Below are 24,824 nucleotides of genomic sequence, written 5' to 3' on the forward strand. Positions count from 1 at the left end.
AAATACCTCTCTTTATGGTATAGAAATACCCTAGTAAAAATGAGCCAAATAATATAGCTATATATATACACACATTTATTGATTATCTGATTACCTGGCTATAGAAAAAACACACATTTATTTATTATCTGATTACCTGGCTACACAAACACACAAATCAGGTAATCAACCATCGTGATGAGTTGTAGTTGTGTGTTTTATTGTAACCACAGCCTCAGAAACGATACATGACAAGATAAGATCATGTTTGCTATGACAAGTTATAGGATTTGTAGCAATATACAACATGGTGAGTGTTCTGCTCCTTTAGTATGAGATGTAACAATCCCAGAGCTATCACACAGAAGTTGTATGCAGTGTGGTACCGGGTGGGTTAATAAAACACGTGGTATGGGAGGAGGAGCAGGCGGATACGGAAGTGGGGACGTTGTGAGTGCACGTGGAGCAGAGCTGTGATCATGCAGACACTATCCCCTTCTGTAGATGGAAAGATCCGTCTATCTGTTATTATCACTGCCGATCCCGTCCAAACCTGCTGCGACTATAGAAATCCACTGTAAGGGACCCAAATATCAGCGAAAAGAAATAATAGCAATGTAATGCACAAGTACTGACTGTGTCAAGTAGGCTCTGGGAGGCTACTGAACCACGTGATACTCCTGAGAGTTTGACAGGTTCTCACCACAACCAGGCGAAGCATCATCTCAAGTGAAGGGGCCATGGGGACAAGTGGGGGGATAGCGGTCATGAAAAGCCTCTTGGGCTTGGTTTTTGGTGCAGGGGTTTGTTATTGTGTTTACCGGCTGATCTTTGTGATGGAGAGAAAGAAACAGCAGAAAGGAAAGAGGGGAGAGAAAGGTAGCAGCTTACTTCAGAATATGTCTGGGATCTCTGTCTTATTCAAAGTGCAAGGGAGGAGAGGTCCAGGTAAGAGTCCAGTCAAGAAAGGTATTTTATATGTTGTCGTTGTAGAGGTAAAAGCCATTAACTATATTCTTTGAGTACTGAGGAAAAGGCAATTGTTCTTTTTGACATTATTTCAAAATCACACTTAATGAGTTTTATGTTTTAGTAACACTGAAATTTGAGTGTTTGCCATAATGCACTTAATTTTGTTTACCTCAGCATATGTATTTTATGTACAGTGTTCGACAAACCTATACATTTGCTCGCCCCGGGCGAGTGGATTTAACCCCCGGGCGAGTAAATATTGGCCCAAGCAGCACACGTTTGGTACTAGGTGGCGAGTAGATTTTTTTGTGATTTGTCAACCACTGTAATAAAATATACATATATATATATATATATATATACATATACATATACACAGTGGTTGACAAATCACCAAAAAATCTACTCGCCACACAAAAAAAATCTACTCGCCACCTAGTACCACACGTATGCTGCTTGGGCCAATAGGAGCTCGCCATGATGTTAAATCCACTCGCCCGGGGCGTGCAAATGTATAGGTTTGTCGAACACTATATATATATATATATATATCTATATATATATATATATATCTATATCTATATATATATATATATCCAATGTGATGGATCGATTGTTGCGTCTTTTGACTTTTACAGCGGGATTAAAAAATGTGCCAAAATCGGCAAGTAATCTAGAACCTCACCATCTAGAGAACCTTATTGAGCTGCTTGGAACCAGTACAGACTCTTCAGTTCGAGAACAAGTATTGGTCACTCTCAGTAACAGTGCTGCCTTCTCCGTAAATCAAGTAAGTGCTCAAAAATATATATATATCAAACGTTAAGGTTCATTGGGAATAGTTATCAAAGTCTTACTCTTTGACTGGATGGTAATTTTGTTTGTGAACTTCCTAATTAATGTGAAGAATTGAAATAATTTCAATACCAGAGCAACAAAAAGGATTTCACTAATAATTTTAGGATACAATGGCGGATTTCGGCGCAACTGCGCATTTCTGACTCAGAAAGGCTACTGGGATACTTCAAAGAACTTTATTGATCCAACACACAAGGGCTAACACCGCATTCTCCCCCTCAACGCGTTTCACCCTTAGGAATAGGGCTTCGTCTTGGAGTGGGGAGAAGCGGAAGCTGCCTGCTTAAATACAGAAAAGCCCGCGAAAACGGGTACATACACATTAAAACATTAACCCCTCCAATGCTTTTACCTGTCACACATGTTGTCAATCAAGTAAACCAGTACTATATACTTATTTCATTATTAAACTTATGACAATATAATTGCATTTTGATAAACCATATGCTGTTTGAACTCAGGTCAGTCATTGGAGATATATAAAATAAATAAAAGGTTGCTGCAAACACTACTAGTGCCTGGTTTAAGCACCATAGACTGCAGTAACAGCTTATGCTCTTTCATTGTGTATATGCATACAGTTATAATCAAACACATATATTTTAGCAATATTTACTAAGTAAATTATAAAGCTGATTACACATCATGATTTGGGCTCCAACCAGGTATTTGAATAAGGAAAAAGGGGGAGAGAGGGGGGGGGGGAAAGGGAGAGGGGGCGGGGACAAAGGTGAAAGGGGGGAGGGGGGGGGGAAGGAGGAAGGGTAGAAAGGGTGATGGAAAAAGGCAGAAGGAAATAGTTGCAGAGGAAAATCTAATAAACTGTATGTCCTCACTCAGGGGGCATTACATCTTAATGTTCATTACTTAAATATTAAAGAAAACAACGTAGATCCCAATCTATGTTTAGTCCGTTGGGCTGTAGAGAATTAAGTGTATGTATCCAGTGTGCCTCTCTCTGATGTAAAATCTTTAATCTGTCCCCTCCTCGAGGTGGTAGCACAATGTGTTCAATGGCACAACATTTGAAATTCTCCACAGAACCCAACGGACAAACATTAAAATGCAATGGTACCGGATGTGTAGTGTCGTGTTTTTTAATTAATCTGAGATGTTCCATAATGCGGATTTTTAGGACTCTACTGGTAAGTCCTACATATTGTTTGTTACAACCGCATTTTAAGAGGTACACCACGAAATTGGTCTGGCATGATATAAAGGTTTTAATGGGAAATCTACGTGTTTCATCAAAGTTTGTGAAATGCTTAGTCTTAATCATATTTGGACATATTTTACAATGTCCACATTTGAACGAGCCAGTTAGTTTTGGAAACATAGACATACCTATTTTGTTGCGGTTGGTTGGCCTTAACATGCTGGGCGACAGGAGGTTCCCTAGTGTAGCTGCCTTACGAAACACTATTTTAGGACCCATACTGACCAATTTACCCAGAAGTGGGTCTAAAGACAAAGTAGTCCAGTGTTTGTGTATAATAGCTTTGATGCAATTGGCCTGCTCACTATAATTGGTTATAAAGAAAGGGGATCCCATGTCTTCCACTTGTGTACCCCGTGGTGGTTGACGAACGTTCATATTTATGAGTTGTTCTCTATCAGTATCTAGGGCATTTTGATACGCTAGATCAAGGTCCTTGACGTCATACCCCCTCGACAGGAATCGCTCCCTCATCTCACACGCCCTCTGTTCAAAGGATCCCAAAGTGGAGCAATTCCTGCGTAACCGCAGGAACTGTCCTTTCGGAATTCCTCTGACCAGAGGGCGCACATGACAGCTTTTAGCATGAAGCAGTGAGTTTCTGGCATTTTCTTTTCTATAGATGTCAGATTGGATATTGTTCTCCAAATCTACATACAAATTTAAATCCAAAAATTTAATTTGGAACTTGTCGTATGAATGAGTAAAACTCAAATTCAACGTGTTATCAGCCAGATACTCAAAGAACTTCAAAAGCTCTTCCTCCCCACCACTCCAGATCAAAATAAGATCATCAATGTAGCGCTTGTAAAACGCCACATGATGGCTATTTTTAGCAACACTCCGGAATTTTTATGTGAGGACACAGCGGACCTCAAGTTACATTTCATTAAATTGGAGAGATGTTTACTCCTAAGACAGAGAATTTGGTGGGAAATAACAACCATGGAAAATGACATTCGTGTAAAACGCATTCCAAGAGGCTTACGTCATACCAAAACCCCTTCCTTTGGTTTCACCAATGTAGAATTTGTTTCGTAAGGCAGCTACACTAGGGAACCTCCTGTCGCCCAGCATGTTAAGGCCAACCAACCGCAACAGAATAGGTATGTCTATGTTTCCAAAACTAACTGGCTCGTTCAAATGTGGACATTGTAAAATATGTCCAAATATGATTAAGACTAAGCATTTCACAAACTTTGATGAAACACGTAGATTTCCCATTAAAACCTTTATATCATGCCAGACCAATTTCGTGGTGTACCTCTTAAAATGCGGTTGTAACAAACAATATGTAGGACTTACCAGTAGAGTCCTAAAAATCCGCATTATGGAACATCTCAAATTAATTAAAAAACACGACACTACACATCCGGTACCATTGCATTTTAATGTTTGTCCGTTGGGTTCTGTGGAGAATTTCAAATGTTGTGCCATTGAACACATTGTGCTACCACCTCGAGGAGGGGACAGATTAAAGATTTTACATCAGAGAGAGGCACACTGGATACATACACTTAATTCTCTACAGCCCAACGGACTAAACATAGATTGGGATCTACGTTGTTTTCTTTAATATTTAAGTAATGAACATTAAGATGTAATGCCCCCTGAGTGAGGACATACAGTTTATTAGATTTTCCTCTGCAACTATTTCCTTCTGCCTTTTTTCATCACCCTTTCTACCCTTCCTCCTTCCCCTTCCCCCCCCCCCCTCTCCTCCCCCCTTCCCCCCCCCCCCTCTCCTCCCCCCTTTCACCTTTGTCCCCCCCCCCCCTCTATCCCCCTTTTTCCTTATTCAAATACCTGGTTGGAGCCCAAATCATGATGTGTAATCAGCTTTATAATTTACTTAGTAAATATTGCTAAAATATATGTGTTTGATTATAACTGTATGCATATACACAATGAAAGAGCATAAGCTGTTACTGCAGTCTATGGTGCTTAAACCAGGCACTAGCAGTGTTTGCAGCAACCTTTTATTTATTTTATATATCTCCAATGACTGACCTGAGTTCAAACAGCATATGGTTTATCAAAATGCAATTATATTGTCATAAGTTTAATAATGAAATAAGTATATAGTACTGGTTTACTTGATTGACAACATGTGTGACAGGTAAAAGCATTGGAGGGGTTAATGTTTTAATGTGTATGTACCCGTTTTCGCGGGCTTTTCTGTATTTAAGCAGGCAGCTTCCGCTTCTCCCCACTCCAAGACGAAGCCCTATTCCTAAGGGTGAAACGCGTTGAGGGGGAGAATGCGGTGTTAGCCCTTGTGTGTTGGATCAATAAAGTTCTTAGAAGTATCCCAGTAGCCTTTCTGAGTCAGACATGCGCAGTTGCGCCGAAATCCGCCATTGTATCCTGACTTCCTTCTGACGGTGGCACGCAGGAGCAGCCGAGGAGAGCAGGCCCCAGACCGGAGATGCAGGTGTCGTAAGTAACCAACAGCCCCCTGCACCGGTCAATCCTGTGGCTAAGCTGAGCTCCCTCATGCGCTGCCCCAGTGTCTGACATATCCCAGTTTGCCCCTCTGCACACAGAAGCGCAGGACAGATCCCCACATTCTCCACTAATAATTTTACCTTGAAAAAGCTGCTGTGTTCTGATTGCAGGGGGTATTAGGACAAGAGTATTGGGTTGAGTGGTCAGGTCACTACAATTGTTTATTGTTAAGTTCAATCACAAAAACATACCTGAAGCATAATCACAGATGTGGAGACTAATGTGCCAAGGGTCTGCCTCGGTCATTATTCAGTTTTAATATGTTATGAAATAGATGTTTTATTATAGATGCAACTGTCTTCATAGCTGAAAATAAATGTTCCAAAAGTGTGATAATACAGATCCTTTGTATATAATTCCAAATGAAGTACAGTAGTCTGAAACAGATTTATTGCCATCCCTTTCTTTATTCTTATAGAGGCTTCAGTTAGTACAGGAGAGATGTGGACAGAGCATCAAACAAGCGCTCCTATGTAGAATAAATGTCAATAAAAAATATGTATACAATAATAAATGTGAATATAAATAAACAATAAATTAATAAATGTTGTCATAAAGTGAAATAGTGACCAAGTGACCTTAAGGCCGTGTCCATAGATGGACAGGCCGTGCTGAGCCGTGCGGACGCTCCGCGCTGAGCCCCTTGAGAGAGGGGGCGTCCGCAGGCGTGCGGAGGAGTTGGAGGTTTCAGCCGAGCGCCAAGCTGTTTTTCAGCGCGCTGTCGGCTGAAACCCTCCAATGAGAGTGGGGCTGCGTCAACGTCACGGCGCCGTGACGTCGACGTCAGTGCATCGCGGGCGATTGGCCCAGCGACGTCACTGCCCCGCCTCCCTACAGTCTCCCCCCACCTCCGATCGCGGACGCTGGCTCGCCTGTATGGGCATGAAATCGCCCAGCTTCTGCAGGCGAGCCTCAGCGTCCGCGCGCCTCAGCACGGCTCCCCCCCTCTATGGCCCGGGCCTAATAAAGGAACACATTAGTAAGATGCCTGAGATAACATATAAAGAGCAGCTACAACCCCACATGTCCCAGAGCTTCTAAAAATTATATAGCAGAAAAAAGGGGAGCGCTAATATGTATCAAAACAGGCTTATACAAGAAGAGATACCCAATATGTAAATGTAGAGGGAAGATACAATAAAAACAGGGTGTGACATTCCAGAGAAGCTGCCAGTGGAGAAAAGAAGTTCACAAATGGTTCAAGAATTTATTTTCTCCACTGGCAGTTTCTCTGGAAGGTCACACAGTTTTTATTGTATATTTCCTCTACATTGACATATTGTGTATCTCTTTGCCCTTGTATCTTTTCGTCAATCATTAGATGGTATACAAAGCCTGTTTTCGACACACATTAGCGCTCCCCTTTTTTCTGCTAAGTACAGGAAAAGATGCCGGTTAAAAATAGAGAACAATGCATCGCAGCTAGGTGTTTCTGTTCTGAATAAACTATTCTCAAACAGAAATATGGTTATTTCCTACCTAAAAATGAACCAATACGTGGCATTGTTAATAAGCTCAGTTACTATTAGACAGTCTAAGATGAGTATTATAAATAGAATAAAACTAAAACGCATTCTCATCCTTGAGGAAAGTCTTGACACACAGCCTATAACCTTGATGGGCTCCATTTTGTACCCAAAATGTACTTGTTTTAACTATTCTACGAATTAGTTGTTTTCCTTTAAATGTATTTTTTTTTCTCACATCCCACAATCTCTTGCATCAGGGGTACGCAAACTTTATCCCCCTGCGCCACCCTGCCTGAGCCCCTCCTCTCGCCGCTCCCCCATCTTACTTTGTCTTCGGCGTCAAATGATGTCACGGTGCCATGGCAAAGTGACTTTACGTGACCCCGCCGTGTCGCCAAAGACAAGTGAAGTTGCAGAGGCCTCGCGTGATCCACTTGCATTTAATTTAAATGTTTTGGGGACGAGCGCAGGACCTCTGCAACCGCGGCGCACCCCCCAGTTTGCGCACCCCTGCCTTACACTATGAAACTAACATTACAAAGTAGTCTGAGGAAAGAAATTGGATTATAGCAGACACGATGGATTTTGAATGGCCTAAATCAAATAGTCTATAAGGAATTCTGAATCACAGAAATCAGTCTTCATAGCCAGATCTGAAGATTTTATTTATTTATTTTTCCTGGAAGTGTTCAGTAAGAGGACAGGACCATTGGCTTGGAGCCCTCTGGGATTAATAGATCATTATATATTGGTAGCCTTATATAAAATCATGTTCATTTTGGATCATTTTAAGAAGTATTTATTTGTTTTAGGATATTATTCGGAATTTGAATGGAATTTCTATTATTGGAGAAGCACTTTCAGATTCCAATCCGGAAATAAAAGTGAAGGCATTAAATGCACTCAACAACCTGAGCATGAACGTTAAAAACCAGGAACAGATAAAGGTGTGTGTATATATAGTATCATAGTTTTTCAGTTACAAATCTGTGTTTAGTCATATTGCCTCTCCTGTTGCCAGTGAATTTTGTCTGCAAAATGCCTCTGTTGGGTTATCATAGAATCATAATGAAACAATACCTCTTAGAGTATATTTGTATGTTTCCTAATCTTAAAGGGGATCATTATAGATCCACCAAAACAGCAGTTGAGGCTGATTTAAGATGAAAATCCCCTATGAAGTCAATGGGGATTTTTGTCCATAAACCGTCCAAACAGCTTCAGTGGATATAGAATGACCCCCTGTTGTGAAGTTCATGTAATCCTTGTGATCATATATATGATTTGTGATAAATCTGTCATATCCATATCTCTGCATTGCAAACATTTTGTCACAAGAAGACAAAGCCTATATCCAGCCTTCTGTTATAAAACCCTTCCTGACACTGGAAGATGGGTTGGAGCCCATTAATTTGAATAGGCCTTATTGCAGGAGACCGCTTCGTAAATATGGCCCAAAATGTTACTGTCTCCAATCTGTAACGATGGAAAGTTTGGGGCAAGTCTGTTCAGCTTTTTATTGATTTCATTTTTGTTCTCCAAATGTACTAAATTTTCACACTCTCCTAAATTTGTCTTTGCTTTTTCCCCTCCTTTCCTGGCTTCCAATTAAATCCTGCATTCCCCAAAATTACCTTTCAAGATTATACACTCTTAACATCTCCGCCCTAATTTGACGCTAAACCCAGTTGTACTCCAGGATATCTTCTGTCTATCCCTTTTTGTATCTAATGCACTCTTCCGCTTGAAACCTTTTTCACTTGTTCCCCCCCCATCCCCCCCACTTATTGAATATCCTTTCCCGCTCAATATCTGACTTGCACCAACCATCTCTCCACCTTTTTAAGGCCCATCTTAAAACTCACCTTTTAAAAAGTAGACGAAGGCAGGTGACTAGGTGAGGGCAGGGATCAGTGCAGCTGACGAAGTATGTGTCAAATAGTTATATGTAACCGTTATCTGTCTGTATACAAGATAACGAGTGTAATACAACATTGTCGTTATTCTTCAGTTAGAATAAAACTGTTATTATGCAAGTGTTGAACACCTATTTGTGTGTGTTTTGTATTTAGGAATATATCAGTGACATATGCAAGGACATCAATTCATCTCCATTAAACTCTCAACTACAGCTGGCTGGTCTCCGATTATTAATTAATATGTCAGTTACCAATAATTACCAAGACATGGTGGCCAACTCCATCCAATTCTTTCTTCATTTGCTGGTGGAGGGAAACGAAATAACTCAGGTACAATACTAAGCATTAATTATATATTTTAGGCTGAGTCCCCGCTGGCGCTGACCGCGCTCATGCTTGAGAGCGGTAACGTCACCAGCTCTCCAAGCATGAGCACCGGCTGTCCTGGCTATTTCGCAAGCGCACAGTTGGGGGCATTGCGGGCAAGTTGAGCGCGCATGAAAGTTAAATTTTGTTTGTTTTACTCAAGCGCCAAGCTTGAGTGAGCGCACGCACTGCGTGAGCGGGGACTTGCACATATACATTTTATGCAAGTAAAAGCGGCAAGCACCGCGCGGTCAGCACCAGCGGGGCCGCAGCCTTATATATACATTGTAATATGACAATATCATTTTATGCTGCCTGATTTGAGCTATTTGAATCTTGCCAAACTTTTGTACTTTCGCAGGACCTTTGTAGAAATGTCAACAGCAATCTGCATGGGTATTATTGATTTTAAATCGGATGAGGGGGGAAAAAAACAAGTGAATCAGATTTTCTATTGCCTTGTAAGCATTACTGTGCATAAGGCTGCGTCCATAGAGGGGGGAGCCACGCTGAGGCTCGTCTGCGCAATCAGGAGCGATTGCATGAACTAGCAGACGAGCCAGCGTGCGCGATCGGGAGGCGGAGCACTGACGTCACTGGGCCAATAGCCCGCGAAGCGTCAACGTTACGTCACCGTGACGTTGACGCTGCTTCGCTCCAATTGGAGGTTGTGGGCCGACAGCGTGCTCAAAAACAGGTTCTGCTGTCGGCTGAAAATCCCTGCGCCTCAGCACGTCGGCGGACGCTCGCGGAAGCCCCCTCTCAAGACATCCTCATTGAGGATGACGGGGCTCATCACGGAGCGTCCGCCCGGCGCAGCGCTGACTGTCCTTCTATGGACTCGGCCTAACTGAACATGTGATTTGGCATTTGTTTGTAAATCTTTTCATGAAACCGCTTAAGGTAGATTTGAAGAGAGAGCCCCTAATGAATGCACACTAAACCTATGGAAATATTTCTTTATACACAAAATCCCACAGTCATCAGTGTCAGAGGGGTAGGAAATCCTTCACATATTAAGATGAACATAACAAATTTGGTCATTCTTTTATGACATGGTTGTTTTCTCTCTGTTGAATGATATATATACTCCCCTAATGAGTGAGTAATATGAAGAAATTAAAATGCAGTATTTATTATTAATCAAACATAGAAAGGGAAGGGGGGTAAAACCAACCTAAAGGCTGTATGTGCTATTATGACACACTGCATTAAACGGTCCAGCCCAGAGGACAGCCAAGGGTTCTGATGAGACACGGAACAAGCTATAACGTCATTTCTCTCCAACAATTTATTACAGAGTATCAGCTGGCTAGTGTTTCAGAGGAGGTTTTTGGCTACTCTGTTATAGTTCGTAATAATGTTGCACAGGCTCTACTATGAATGTCTTATCCAAGTTCAGCCGCTTGTTAAATGCCTAGATTGAATCGCCTGATTTAGAAAAACAGTCATGGGGCTTCATAGCTATAAATGTACAGTTAGGTGATCAAGGCTTAGGAATGGTTATTCTAATATGTGAGCTGTGTGACTTACATGGTCACAGAATTAGTTGTTATGAGAACATAAGAACTGCAGGCTCTAGATGGTAGTCTCTACTGCATCAAATTAATCTGGAAATGAATGGTTGCTATAGTAGTTCTGACTGTTACAACAATAGAAATCAGTAAACTTCATAATGTATACTGTTGAGCTAGTAAAGTAACTCATATGCTGAATATAGGCTGACATAAACCCTATCATAGAACAAGATAGAAACGACAGGCGGTAGAGTCAGATAAAAGATGGGGTCCCTATTGACTTTTGCAATAAAACCCAAATAGCACACAATATATTTCCGACACACAGTGTAGGGAACTAACATTCGTTTCCCAAGGAGCAATAAGCTCTAGACCAGGCCTGCACAACTCCAGTCCTCAAGGGCCGCACACAGGCCAGGTTTTCAGGATATCCCTACTTCAGCACAGCTGGCTCAATTAGTGGCTCAGTATGACTGAGCCACTAATTGAGCCAGCTGTGCTGAAGTAGGGATATCCTGAAAACCTGGCCTGTTTACGGCCCTCGAGGACTGTAGTTGTACAGGTCTGCTCTAGACCAATGTGGGCCTGCCCGTGTACCAGTTAAACCTGCAGACCAAGCAATATCCTACGTGTGTTTTTTTTTTTTTTAATAAATCAGTTCTGTACTATTAGAAAATACTTGTAGCATTTTTTTATTTTTAAACTGCTTTTAAACAACTCTGACATTTTTAATGTATTATAATCTAACAAGCATTTCTTGTTTCTATAGCAACCATTTACAGAGTCACCCCCCCTTCCTCTTCTGAAACCGGCTCTGGCACACCCCTTTTTTGAGCCCTGTCCTCTAGCAGTGCACCAATTGCATCTAGTGACTGCCTGGTCACATGATCTTCCCACAGAACTTTGCATCTTTAGTTCTTCTGCTGCACTGACAGCCATTTAGTGAACCCCCGAGCAGAATCTTCGCCTAATGATCACGGGATAACGGATCATGCGGCAACTTAGCTAATTACTTATTGTGTGGATTGTATTGATGTACATATTAAAGGGGGGGGGGTGTGAAAAAAAGGCAACTTGTACTGCTGACTTAAGATCTACTAAATTTGTATAATACATTGTCTTCAGTCACTCTGCAAAAATGCGTATTTCTGCTATGTTGCTTTTATCTGTGCCTGTTCTAGTTGGACCATTACAGGAGAATCCTAGCCAGTGTCATAGCACCTGGGAGTTTAACTGTACCGGAAATCTGTTGCAGTGCAGCATGTCCTGTTAGGGGAGATATGTGGCCCCTCTTAAACTAATCTCGGGGATCATTCCAAGCCAATTTCAAGAATTATGAAATGTATGCATTAAACATACAGGCAGATTATTGTTGTATTCCACATATTGTAGGAACTACAACTACTTCTCTGTTGTGTATGTTAATTTTTAGGAAACAGATCCCTGAGTCTTATTCTAGCAGTACGTGGAATAGGGATAATGAGGATTCTTGTGTATGTTAGTCCATTAGAAATACAGACAGGAGGCCTTGGATTCTGGGTGCGGCCCAACCAGGAGTAAACTCCCACTCCATTCTGCTGTAAAATGGAGACTGGGGTAGTCCCCCTCCTATATCACCCCGTTCAGAAACCTTGGATCAAATAGGCCCTCTAGTTCTAGATTCTTTGGGTCGTTGCCCAAGGGATATGAAGTTAGAAAGGGCTGAGTCTTGCCAACTAAACACATGGATGTTAACTTTAACCCCACTAGATTGTATTGTGATCTCTTTCTAATGTGAATATTTGTGACAAGGTGGTTTTGCTCTGTAAGACTGTCTATGGAACTGTACCCTCCCACACAACCCCCCCCCCCTTGAAAAACTTCAATAAAATTTGAGTTTATAAAAAAAAAAAAAACATTTCAGACCGGAGTTTGGAAAGAAATGTTGAGTGAATGCATCTGTAATTCTGACCGCTCCTGTATCGCTTAACCCCTGCTGCTCTCCATATGATTTGACGGCTCATTTCTTTTTCAGAGTCATGTTTTGAAGGTTCTATTGAACTTGTCTGCAAACCCTTCCATGGCAAAGTGTCTCCTCCACAGTGAGGTAAAAATAACAATTGCTTACCTATTTGTTTCATATAAAGTATCTGATGTCATCCCCACCTCCACCCCCACAGCATGTCTCCCTCCCTCCACTCCAAGCATGTCTCTCTCACTCTCCTCCCTCCCCCCAACCGTGTTACTCTCTCCCCCAAGTGTCTCTCTCCCCCTTTCAGCATGTCTCTCTCCTCTACCACCAGCATGTCTCTCCCTTCTCCCTTCCAGCATGTCTTTCTCTTACACTGTTCATCTCATTCTCTCTGTCCTCCCCTTATGTATTTATCATCTTTCCCCTTGCGTCTTTTTTTTTCCCCCTCTTCTCTTTTCTCACACATGCCATTCTCTTTGTTGAAACCCCCATGTATTTTCCCCTGTCATCCTCGCTAACAATCTGATGCATCTTTTCCCCTTTCTTCACCTTTCTCACTCTTTCCCTCTCGTGTCTCTCTCTTTTCTCCCCCTTGTCTCTCTCTTCTCCCCCCTCGTGTGTCTCTTTCCCCTCTTATGTATTTCTCATGTTTTTTTTCACTTCCTTTCTCTCGTCTTCCCTTTCTTGTCTGTTTTTTCCCTCTTCTGATTTTAACCCTTCCCTCTCCTTTCCTAGCCTGTCTCAGGCTGCAGGTCCAGCCCCACGCTGCTCTACTTTAGGCCCCACCCTCTGACTTGGGCCCTGTCCACATGTGGAGGCTCTGCAGAGTAAGGGATTTCCCCTCTGATCTTCCTGCTGCATGTCAGGGCCACACAGGGAATTAATTTGCTGACAGGGGGCTGGGCCCCACACCGGGCCCGTGACATCAGTATTGGCTGTTTTCCTCCCCACACCCCCCTTCCCTATCTGTGGTATGGTCAAATTTCACTTTTAGTGTTAACAAATATCTGCAAACATTATTTTTAAATACATTTCCTTGTGCAGCTAAATATTTCGGGTCAACCTGGAAGGGTTAATCATAAGCTACCATTGGGTTATATGTCTGCCACGTACACCCCAAGTCTTCGTAAGGTTTCGGACTGCTTTGTAGTGTCTCATGTTGGGTCCCTCTGGGGTGGTTCTGTTCCGATATATCTGCGTCCGGAGTTTTGTTTAGGGCTTGTGGGTCTGCCAATCAGTTGTACTGTGAAGGCCTGGGATGTCTGTGGTACATAACCAGGCCTGCCACACCTTCTGGTATCTGGCACATGAATCGTCAAGTAACTAAGGGGGGGGGGGAGAGGGGATTGGGGATGGGATCCCTGCTCAGCTAGTCAAATAGTAAAGCATGGTGCTACTCCCAGGGTAATATGAGATGAAATACAGAGAGAGAATAGAGAACCCTGATAGACTGAGAGCACTCAGATACTGAATTGTAATGGTAGATACAACTAAAAATATAGTTTTAATGGTTAATACTTAAAATAAATGGGGTATATAACGTAGACACGACGAATACTATTAGTGATGAACCAAAAGTAAATTAGTCACTATTGTGATAAACATAAGTATAGAATCTTAGATTTGAATCCCCTTATAAGTATATCCAACTGGTAAACACGTTGGAGGGGGTACAATGCTATGAAAAAAGCACTGAATGGTGGCTCTGGACCAGAGTACCTGTACTTTAGTGTGGTTAAAAGAGTCATTGGTATGGCAAAAGTAGATAATCACTTAAGTCATTATATAAAGTTAACCAATATTAAAAAAAATGAGGGGGAGTCTCAACTCCTCATACCACACATGCACAGTCAGTATAGAATGGCTCACTGAGTGTCTGATCAGGACACACCGGTGTGAGCCACTAACCCTAGAATAAAGGCTTAAAGCTACAGTTCAGTCAATATCCTGCATGTGTGTTTTTTTTTTAATAAACCAGTTCTGTAGTAAGAAAAAAACTTTTAGCATTTTCTGTTTTTAAAAAAACAACTTTGAAAGACCAATGTTCTTGTATTCTATTTTAACAACCATTTGCTATGGCACTGCCCCTTCATGTCCTGTCACAGGCCCTGGCACACCCCTTTGTCAGCTCTGCCCTCCCTCTAGCACATGTCAGTGCAGTAGTGCTCATGAATATTCATGAGCTTCCACTGAGTGACAGAAGCAGAAGAAAAACATATGCCATCTCTAAAGATCTTGCCAAATTTTGCCGATCAATACATGGAGAACGAATTGACTGGCAGCTATACAGTTCTTTAGGTAATTAGAGATTGCCCACATAAAACTATTGAAGTAAAAAAATTAATTTAAATTTAAAAAAAAAAAAAAAAAACTGAACTGCAGCTTTAATTAGCCAGATGTATTAGGATATATCACAATTTATTCGGGATTTGTCAGTAAATTGGTGTATCCCTAAGAAGAGCTTGTAAATAGCTATATATAATATCTTGTTAGTACTTAGGGATGACTCTTCATGTTTGCAGGGCCGCTTGTGAATTGTAAATAGTATCCAAAGTAAGGATTTGGAAACATAGTTGGTCTGTATACTAGTGTAGCAAGATAATTCAACCACAGGTTTTCTAGTCAGTTTTTCCATTTGACATACAACACAGCCTAGTATTAATGGAGGAGGGTGACTGGACCCTTTTCTGGTTCCATACTGTGGCTATTGCACATCTTTTCGCAATAGCGATGTGGAGAGCATTTTGTTTTTGGCTCTGGTGAGGTCTATGAAGGAGGAAGAGCCAGGGGTCTAGAGGTATGTCTGTCTAGATGTTGTTGTCTAGGTTTTTTTTCCCACGCTGCTGGTATTTTTTCCCAGTATTGTTACGTCTTGTCTTATTTCAACAAGGACACTTTGCAGTTCAGTGTGTAGAGGATTGTTTTTGTAATTTATGAAATTTCCCTTTATCACTTGCACTTTTTTTTCAGATTGCACTAAAGTCACTTTTACTAGAGTCTGAGTATTCACATCACTTGGGTTGGATAACTTACTGCACTTGGCATACTTTATATCACTGTGGTTTTAACACTTTGCACATTTGCAATTTTGCTGTTTTTCCACCTAATTGGTTGATTTTATTTATGAGAGCGCCACTCTGGTATTTTGTGCTCATTATCTTTGAAAAAACTCTGCCAGTTCGACTTAGATTTTTGGTTTTGGGGCCATGTCGGCATCGAGTATTAAGAGATTTAATATTGTACGGGCAGGAGGGAGCTGAAAAGTAGCTTAATTAGTCTGAGTTGCTGCCATCTCCTTAAGCGCTACACATGCGTCGCTAAACATTCATTTCAAGGATCACTTCATTCTGTACTTTAGGTAAGTGACCTAATGGCGCATAAAAAAATACATAACTTTATTCCACATTTGTTAATGTGGAACTGCCCCATTCCATGCATACCTGTCGCATTGCTTTGTGGTTCACGACTTCAGTGTCTGGGGCAGGGTACATCCATGCAACATCATGACCAAGGGCTTCTGTGCTACACTGCAGCTGACGTATTATTGCTGGAAGTGAGAATTGCTGTATAATTTCTATCCAAAATGTAATAAAAAAAAAAATCATAATAGAGGTACAGTGCTCATAATACAGATTTGCTTGTAGTAAATACATTAAATGTATATATTATATACCTGTCCTAACTTATACTCCCACCCCCACTTTATTATTTTCTGTACCCCACCCCCTATATACAAAATCAATTAAATAAAAGTTGGGAAAAAATGTATAGATTAACAAGAAAGAGGAGGGGGGTGATATATTGCGCACACACACAACTTTGGAATTTTCATAATTATCATTGGGGTTCACATAGTTTTTTTTCTATGATGACCTTCTTGTATGAAAACTAATCTTTTCTTAAATATCCAATAGGGGTTATATTAACCAATTCCATGTCTTTTTGAAACAAAATAATGTATGAATTAGACAAACAATTAGTAATAGTTGGGGCATGTGCAAAAGTAATTGGTCTTATCAACTAAATTTAAAGGTGATTATTAGAATCGGGTGTTTAAATAATTAGGTAGATCTTCAGGGGTGAGTTTGGGAGGCCCCACCCTATACAAAGATCAGAAATTTTGTGCGTTTGGTGTGGAAACACGTCATGCCACGATCAAACAAAATCTCTGAGGACCTCACAAAAGCTGTTATTGATGCTTATCAGTCTAGAGAGGGTTACAAAACCATTTCTAAGGATTGGGGTCTCCACCAATCCACTCAGTCTACAAATAGAGAAAGTTCAAGATCACAGTCGCCCTACCCCGGAGAAGTCGTCCTACCAAAATCTCTCCAAAAACAAACCAGGAAGTCACAAAGAACCCCAGAGTAATTCCAATGAGCTGCAGCCCACTCTCGCCTTGGCTAATGTGAGTGTTCAAGACTCAACTATCAGAAAAATACTGAACAAAAATAGTGTTCATGGAAAGATAGCCAGCTACTCTCTAAAAAGAACCTTGTTGCCTGTCTCAAATTTGCCAAAGAGCACATAGATAATCCACAAGACTAATGGAACAATGTTCTCTGGACAGAAAAGTCAAAGGTAGAACTTTTTGGCCTCAATGAGAAACGTTATGTTTGGGGAAAACCAAAACTGCATTCGAACAGAAGAACCTCATCCCAACCGTCAAGCATGGTGGTGGGAATGTGATGGTTTGGGGCTGCTTTGCTGCCTCAGGACCTTAACGGCTTGCCACCATTGACACAGCCATGAATTCTGCATTGTATTAGCATGACATTCTCCTCTAGAATCGTCTATCTGTCTGAGCTGAAGCGAAACTAGGTCATGCAGCAAGACAATGATCATAAACATACAAGCAGATCTACAAAAGAATGGCTGCAGAAGAAGAAATTCTATGTTTTAGAATGGCCTAGTCAAAGTCTGGACCTAAACCCCATAGAAATGTTGTGGCAGGACAAAGCGAGTTGCCCATGTAAGGAAGCCCTCAAATGTCACTGAGTTGAAGCAGTTCTGTAAGGTGGAATGGGCACAACATTGCTCAAAAATGATGTGAGAAACTGACCAGCAGTTACAGGAAACGATTAGTAGAAGTCATTGCTGCTGAAGGGGTGCCACCAGGTACTGAATCTAAGGTTCACATACTTTTTCACACATGGATATTGAATGTGGACTAATTTGTGGATAAATAAATGTTGGAAAGGTATCATGTTTTTGTGTCATTTGTTTGATCAGGTAATCTTTATTATTTGGGCTTGGATGAAGCTCTAATAACATTTTAGGTTTGAAATATGTGAAAATCACAATGAAGTCCCAGAGTTTCTGCAGTGTCCCTTCCGGATCGTGGATTTTCACATGATTTTCCATCTTCAAAAGAGAATGGGGTCCATGCAAAAAGTCAATAAAATAACAGGATTGTATAGCATTTACATAATGTTGCTGCAGATATTTATTCCTTGTTCTCAATCTCTTCACAGGCACCACCGGCGCTGACTTCTCTCTTTGACAGCCGCATAAACAGGGACCTTCTTGTCCGAGCGCTAACATTTTCAGCAAATCTTCATGAAAATGTGGGAAGTGACGAGCAGGGTTGTGATGAGAATTCGGAGTATGAAGAGAATTCTCTACATAGTCGTTTATTTGGGGATTCTGTACAGCACCAGAACAATTTTGCAGCTTTATTACAGCACCCTGATGTGGACGTGAAGATGCAAGTGGCCAGACTTATGATAAATCCTCGCAGGCCAAAACAAGAACACATGTAGCAATCTGCATAGAAATGAAGTGCGCGGTCCTCCTGAATACAGCAGAGCTCACCAACCGGCAGCCAATGAATGGCCTTCATGTGTCCATTAGATGGTCTGCACGTTCTAATTTCATACTAGTTCCTTTGGCAGCTACAGTAAGCCACCATCGAACTCAAAAGCAACAAAAGTGTTGTCATTAGACAAGCAGATTAAGAGTTGATTATGTTCAGGAAGCCTCTAGACTTCTTGGGGATGAAAAGTCCTATGTTACACTACAGAAGGATCCACTGCCTAATATACAGACTAAACTCAAAGCTTTGTTAAAGGAAGGATTAACATCGGGGGTAATTAATAAAGTAGAACACAAAATTCTTAGCAATCAACAGCCAAGGACGCCAATATTCTATCACCTACCTAAGATCCATAAAAATCTAGTTGGCCCCCTCCCGGGAGACCCATACTTTCCAGGATCGATTCTATCACTGCAAATATGTATTGTATTGTATGTCTTTATTTATATAGCGCCATTAATGTACATAGCGCTTCACAGTAGTAATACATGTGGTAATCGAATAAATAACAGATAATATAAATAACAGATCATGGGAATAAGTGCTTTAGACATAAAAGTAACATTAAGGAAGAGGAGTCCCTGCCCCGAGGAGCTTACAATCTAATTGGTAGGTAGGGAGAACGTACAGAGACAGTAGGAGGGAGTTCTGGTAAGTGCATCTGCAGGGGGCCGTAAACTGTTTTTTTTCTACAACCACATGTAGGTAAATTAAAATCCCATTTAAGGGACACCAAACACCTTTTGGAAATACTTAATGAGATCGTTTGGCATGATGAATATATGTGGGTCACGTGATGTTTCTGCACTATACACTTGCATTGGACACAGTAAAGGAATTAAAGCCACAACCTTTTTTCTAGATGCGGATCTCTAACAAGCAAAGTTACAAAATACATTTATTGTAGATGGTATTGATTTTATTTTTAAACAATTATTTTTTTTATTTTAGGGTAAATTTTACCAACAAACATGTGGTACTGCGATGGGAACTAGATTTGCCCCGAGCTTCACAAACCTCTATACAGGACATTGGGAAGAGAAATGTATTTGGACAAATAACCCATTTTTGGAGAAGATTGTTCTATATAAGAGGTTTATAGACGATTTGGTATTTATTTGGAAAGGGGGAGAAGACTTACTTAAGGAGTTTGATTCGCTTGAATACAAATGATTTGACTTTTACGCATCAGTCTAGTTTTAAATCAATAGATCATTTGGATGTGGTCCTTTTTTTTTTATTGAAAAAGAAAAGATTTGGACAAAAACCTATTTTAAACCAGTGAATTCAAATAGTTATTTGGACTACAAAAGTAATCATTTGAAGGCATGGAGGAATAATATACTGTATGGGCAATTTCTAAGACTGAAAAGAAATTGTACCAGGGATACGGATTTTTGTGACCAGGCGAAACTCCTCTCTGATAAATGTAAGGAAAAAGGATGTGAGCATTTGAGAGAGCTAAAATAAAAGCTCGCTCTACTCTAATACAATCAAGAAAACTGGAAAATGACGATGGATAACAGAAACCCGAAACCAACAGATAAATGCCTGTTTATTACAAAACACAATAGGGGCGCCGCTGACATCAGGAAAATCGTCCACAAACACTGGAACATCATTAGGAATGATCCCGTTTTAAAAGATAATCTGACCGAGAGATCAGAGATTGTGTTTAAAAGAGCCAAAAACATAAAAATATATTTTAGCACTGAGTGCTCTAAGTCAAGGACAACAGCCACAACAAGAAATAATGCAGAGTATTAATAATGCTGGGGACTGGCTATCTGGTGCACCTCTTGGCTGCTATAGATGGGTGTCATGCCAAATGTTTGACTTGTCCACATATAGGAATTCAGGTCAAAAACCATGAATGAAACCTATACAATTAAAGAATATATACATTGTAACACGTCTTTTGTAGTATGCATGCTGTCCTGTAGTTGCAGCCTGCAGTACATAGGTCGCACCAAAAGACCGCTGAAAGAGATTCCATGAACACCGTAGGAATATTGTAAAGGGTTCCAGGGACGTGGTGTTTCACAACACTTCATGTATAAACACAATAAAGATCCCACTTGCCTTCCAATCATGGGTATTGAACAGATTAAAATCGAGCACCATGAGAGGCTATAGATAAGGTAAACTCAGGAGACGAGACGTACTGGATTTTTAAATTGCAGACTATACCCAGACGGTCTTGATGAAGAACTGGAGCTTTCCAATAGATTGTGTGTGAATATGATACAAGAATTAGGCGTTTAAGCTCATGGATCTATCACAAGTCCATAGCTAAGGTGTATTATTTATTGCTTCACTGGAGGTTTGAGTAATTTTTTTTATATGCCTACTCCACTTTTTTTATGCATTAATACTGAAATTAATTCTGAAATGTTTATGAAATAGGCCATTTTATTTATGTTTTAATATTTAAGAACAATTTATCGTGGAGGATTGTTTTCATTTCAATTGTAGATTGTACATTGATCGTATAACCTTGATATGGAGATAAACTGTTTATGGTTTGGTGTCGGGAATAACTAACACTTCTATGTACAGACAATTGTTCCGATTTTAAGCAATTGAAGCTCGAGCAAAATAATTTGAAGAAAATATAAAGAAAAAGAAAATATATATGAAGTAATAAATACCGAAGGAAACAAATAGATTATTATAATGGATAAAAAATAATAAAAAATTGAAAAGATAGATTATATATAAAAAATAAAGAGTAAATTGAATATAAGTGGGAAAATCCCAATAAATATAGAAAGGGCAATATATTATACATATGAAGTAATTTGAAATATTTTTTTAATGTATTTAAGTATGCTTAGGTGGGAACCATTTAGTTCCCGTTTTTTTTCTACTTTGCATATTTATGTATGGAAAAAACATTGTTTTTATAGACTGAAGAATTATTATTATTTTTTTTTAAATCTAATTCATAAAAGATCAAAGAAATAATTTTGTATTTACATGTAGAAGCAACGATTGAAAAGTACAGCAAAGGAGCACTGCTACCAGAAGTTATCCTGAAGGAACAAATATCACGGGCAAACTTTTGATAAAGTCCCACGGGATGAAACACGTTGGTGCGTTGGCTGTGTTCATTTCCCCGTGAGCTCATGCATTAAACACCCTCAGTTTTATTTTTGGAGTTTGCCCGTGATATTTGTTCCTTCAGGATTACTTCTGGTAGCAGTGCTCCTTTGCTCTACTTTTCAATCGTTGCTTTTACATATCAGGATTGCACGCAGTGGAACTACTATCCATCATTGGTTTTCTGGACTTCAAGATACACCCAAGGGCAGGTAATGGGCAATAGCCCTTATACTACTACCTTTGACCCTGTATTGGGGAAGTTTATATTTTAAGAGGGGTGTGCATTCTGACCACATCTGCGGTAGTCCGGCTGACTGACCGCTAGGTCTTTATTTTGCCCCCCCTTAAATTCCTATCACTTATATGACCTTATGGATAAATCATAGTGTTCCTATCTCCAATTATCTCCTCAATTCTATGATGATTTTGTGTACACACTGATATTGAGCGTCATTCTCCACACTACTCCATGTGTTACATGTAGAGACTAATAATAAAAATAAAAACCCACTGATAGGGGAAATTCGGTGGAACAACTTTCTGTGTTTATATTTAGAAAACTAGAGAGGTTGGGTTTAAATATTTAAATGAATAAATATAAATGTAAAATATCACTAGGACAAAACAGTGCAAAATCAGTTATGTATACAATCTTTTCATTTATTGAACAACTGAATACATTGGAAATTCCTTTATGATATTTTATTTGAATAATAAGTCAATGTGATAATCAACCAATTGAAATAGAAAGAACCATCTGTTCAATCAATCCACCTGTCTTGAATAATGGTACAGCATAGGTGCAGACGATCCCTGATGAAACCACAGTATGTGGGGAAACACGTTGGAGTACAGCAGCAAGCACATTTATTGGCAATTCTCCCTAGTTGTCTCCCTTTAGTCAGCGATCAGTCTGAAGCGCCAGTGGAACGCATAAGCGGATTTACCACTTCACGGACATTGACGTCGGTGTTGGGAGGCTACTGCAGCAAGCGGGACACTGGTCAGACATGGGAAGGACTTCGTGGAGCAGAGGTGAGACCGCTGTCATCAATGGAGATCTACAACCTGCAAACGACTACCACCTCCCACCAGAGAGACAAGGAAGGCGTCCAGGGGATCCTTGTTAGGACTTCTGTGGACTTCACAGAATCACAGCTGAACACACATACAGGAGAAAGGAGACTGGATACTTATGTATCGGGCGAATATACCTTTTATTATTTGTGTGAGTGCACAGTTTTACATATATTATTTTGTTTGAATATAATCATATAAAGAATTTTTAGTAAATTGTGTCCCCTTTTTTCTGTTTTTGAGGTTCTATTGAAAAGGATTGGTATCCTGACATTTGGGGCAGCATTGGGTTAACATCCTATTAAAGCACAATAATCACTTGAGGATACTATATCTATGTATAAACACTAAAAATATCCCCTTTTTCTAACTAGCTTTGTGTGGACACATTGGTGTCCACATATAAGGATGTCACTTTAAGTGTATATTTGTGTTTGCTGCCTGTCTGTATCTATAGAGACACATCTATCAATGGTTTTATAGTATACTATTTTTTTATTTACTTTTTATTTGATAGAATTGATGTTTTAATTGATACTACATATATTCTTAATTAAGATTATTGGGTTTGGTGTGTGGCTGAAGTAACTAGGGTTACCCTTTATGCACTAATATGGACAATATATATGCATGAATATATTGATAATTAGGTATAATCCAAAGAAAATCAGTGGACCCACACCTAGCGCACCTGTATACGCACACGAGTGCGTGTACACAAATACATACTTTTTTTCCCATTTTGTTAGCTACAGTAAGTGCAGTTTTTCACAAACTCACTTTTAGGTTAAGATAATGTAAATATGTATGGTACAGATGTTATAAATGCTTGAAAAATTATAAATGGTAAAAATGTATCTAAAATTGCTTGCAATAAGTATGTGGCCCAAATGTCTTGTGACCTGGCCCATTTGGAAAACTAGTTTTACCCCGGATTTTCAGCATTAATGGGTATGATTTGTTGGGGGAAACTCAGGATTCGTTTATTTAACATGCAATAAAACAGAAAATAAGGAAGTAAAACAACTCCAAAGTCAATTTCCAATGCTTACAAATAACTTTTCAGTGTAATTTTAAAAATACTAATTATTTTTGTATTATTAAAGACAAAACATCAAGTTTAACTCCTAAAACAATTCACTTTCATTGGTTGGCTTTGTTCCTACAGTATGTGAGACTGCAACTTTAAAGCAGCAATCCCACCCATTTTGTAAACTGATTTGTTTACTTGCATTTGAACTTTACGTGCTTGTGTTTCTACATGGACATTTATAAATAGTCCTCATACTCCAATAGGAAGCCAAAAAGAAACCTGACATTGCTACTTGCTCCACTTATCAGCACAGAAAAGAGAGAGACATAAGGGGATAATGAATAACAGCGAAGAACGAGAGCCCAGCTGGGATCTCAAAAAAGCCCCCACGGCCACTCTCCGTTCCTATCAGGAAAGGGAGACAAATAATGTTGATGAAGCAGAGACTCGCGCTCTCTAACCCAGTGTGTGGGAGAGAGGGAACTCAGAACTTATGGGGAAAAAAGGAGAGATGTAAACCCAGTTTCTCCCATATGTGGGTGAGTAAGATACCTGATAACAGGTGTCTCAAAATGTCACAAATAAACCCCACAATGATGGAGGAAACTGAACCTTTAAGGCCTCGGGCCTTCAACGCTTCCAGCGAGGGCAATATTGGCTAGTAATGCCCTGTTCTTCTGGGATTATTACTTATTTCAACATAGCGAAAACAATCATGTCATAAAAGAATAACAAGATTGGTTATGTTCATCAATTTGTGAAGGAGTTCCAACTCCTCGAACACTGATGAATATGGGGTATTGTGTATAAAGAAATATCACTAATATTTCCATAGGTTTTGTGTGTATTAATTAGGGTCTCTCTCTTCAACTCTACATCAGAGGGAGGGGATAGGAGGGGATTTTCCAGTTTATTCATTATTGCCTCTAGAGCACGTACTTAACATCAATAGATAGAAGTATCACCAGCAGTTTTTTAGGGTCTAGAAAATGTAAATAAACACAATTTTGCATTAAGTCATTTTCATGAAAAGATTTAC

The 24,824-nt window shown here is 40.0% G+C and overlaps 1 protein-coding gene across 3 annotated transcripts; it reads left to right on the top strand.

Moving 5' to 3' along the window:
* Window positions 1-394: 394 nt before the first annotated feature.
* Window positions 395-22,968, top strand: ARMC10 (armadillo repeat containing 10). Of its 3 annotated transcripts, XR_012801612.1 has the most exons (7): window positions 426-927; window positions 1,590-1,741; window positions 7,815-7,949; window positions 9,075-9,251; window positions 12,819-12,890; window positions 18,230-18,654; window positions 19,522-22,968. XR_012801612.1 is itself a non-coding variant. In XM_075599638.1 (6 exons), exons 1-6 carry the CDS (start codon window positions 484-486, stop codon window positions 18,515-18,517), a joined length of 897 nt encoding a protein of 298 aa, XP_075455753.1. In that variant the 5' UTR covers window positions 395-483; the 3' UTR covers window positions 18,518-22,968. The 3 variants fall into 3 exon arrangements, 2 of the variants coding, with proteins under 2 accessions (XP_075455753.1, XP_075455752.1); XM_075599638.1 differs by having other exon boundaries at window positions 395-556; window positions 18,230-22,968; XM_075599637.1 differs by having other exon boundaries at window positions 18,230-22,968.
* Window positions 22,969-24,824: the final 1,856 nt, after the last annotated feature.

This window comes from Ascaphus truei, chromosome 5 (assembly GCF_040206685.1).
Source record: "Ascaphus truei isolate aAscTru1 chromosome 5, aAscTru1.hap1, whole genome shotgun sequence".
NCBI lineage: Eukaryota > Metazoa > Chordata > Amphibia > Anura > Ascaphidae > Ascaphus > Ascaphus truei.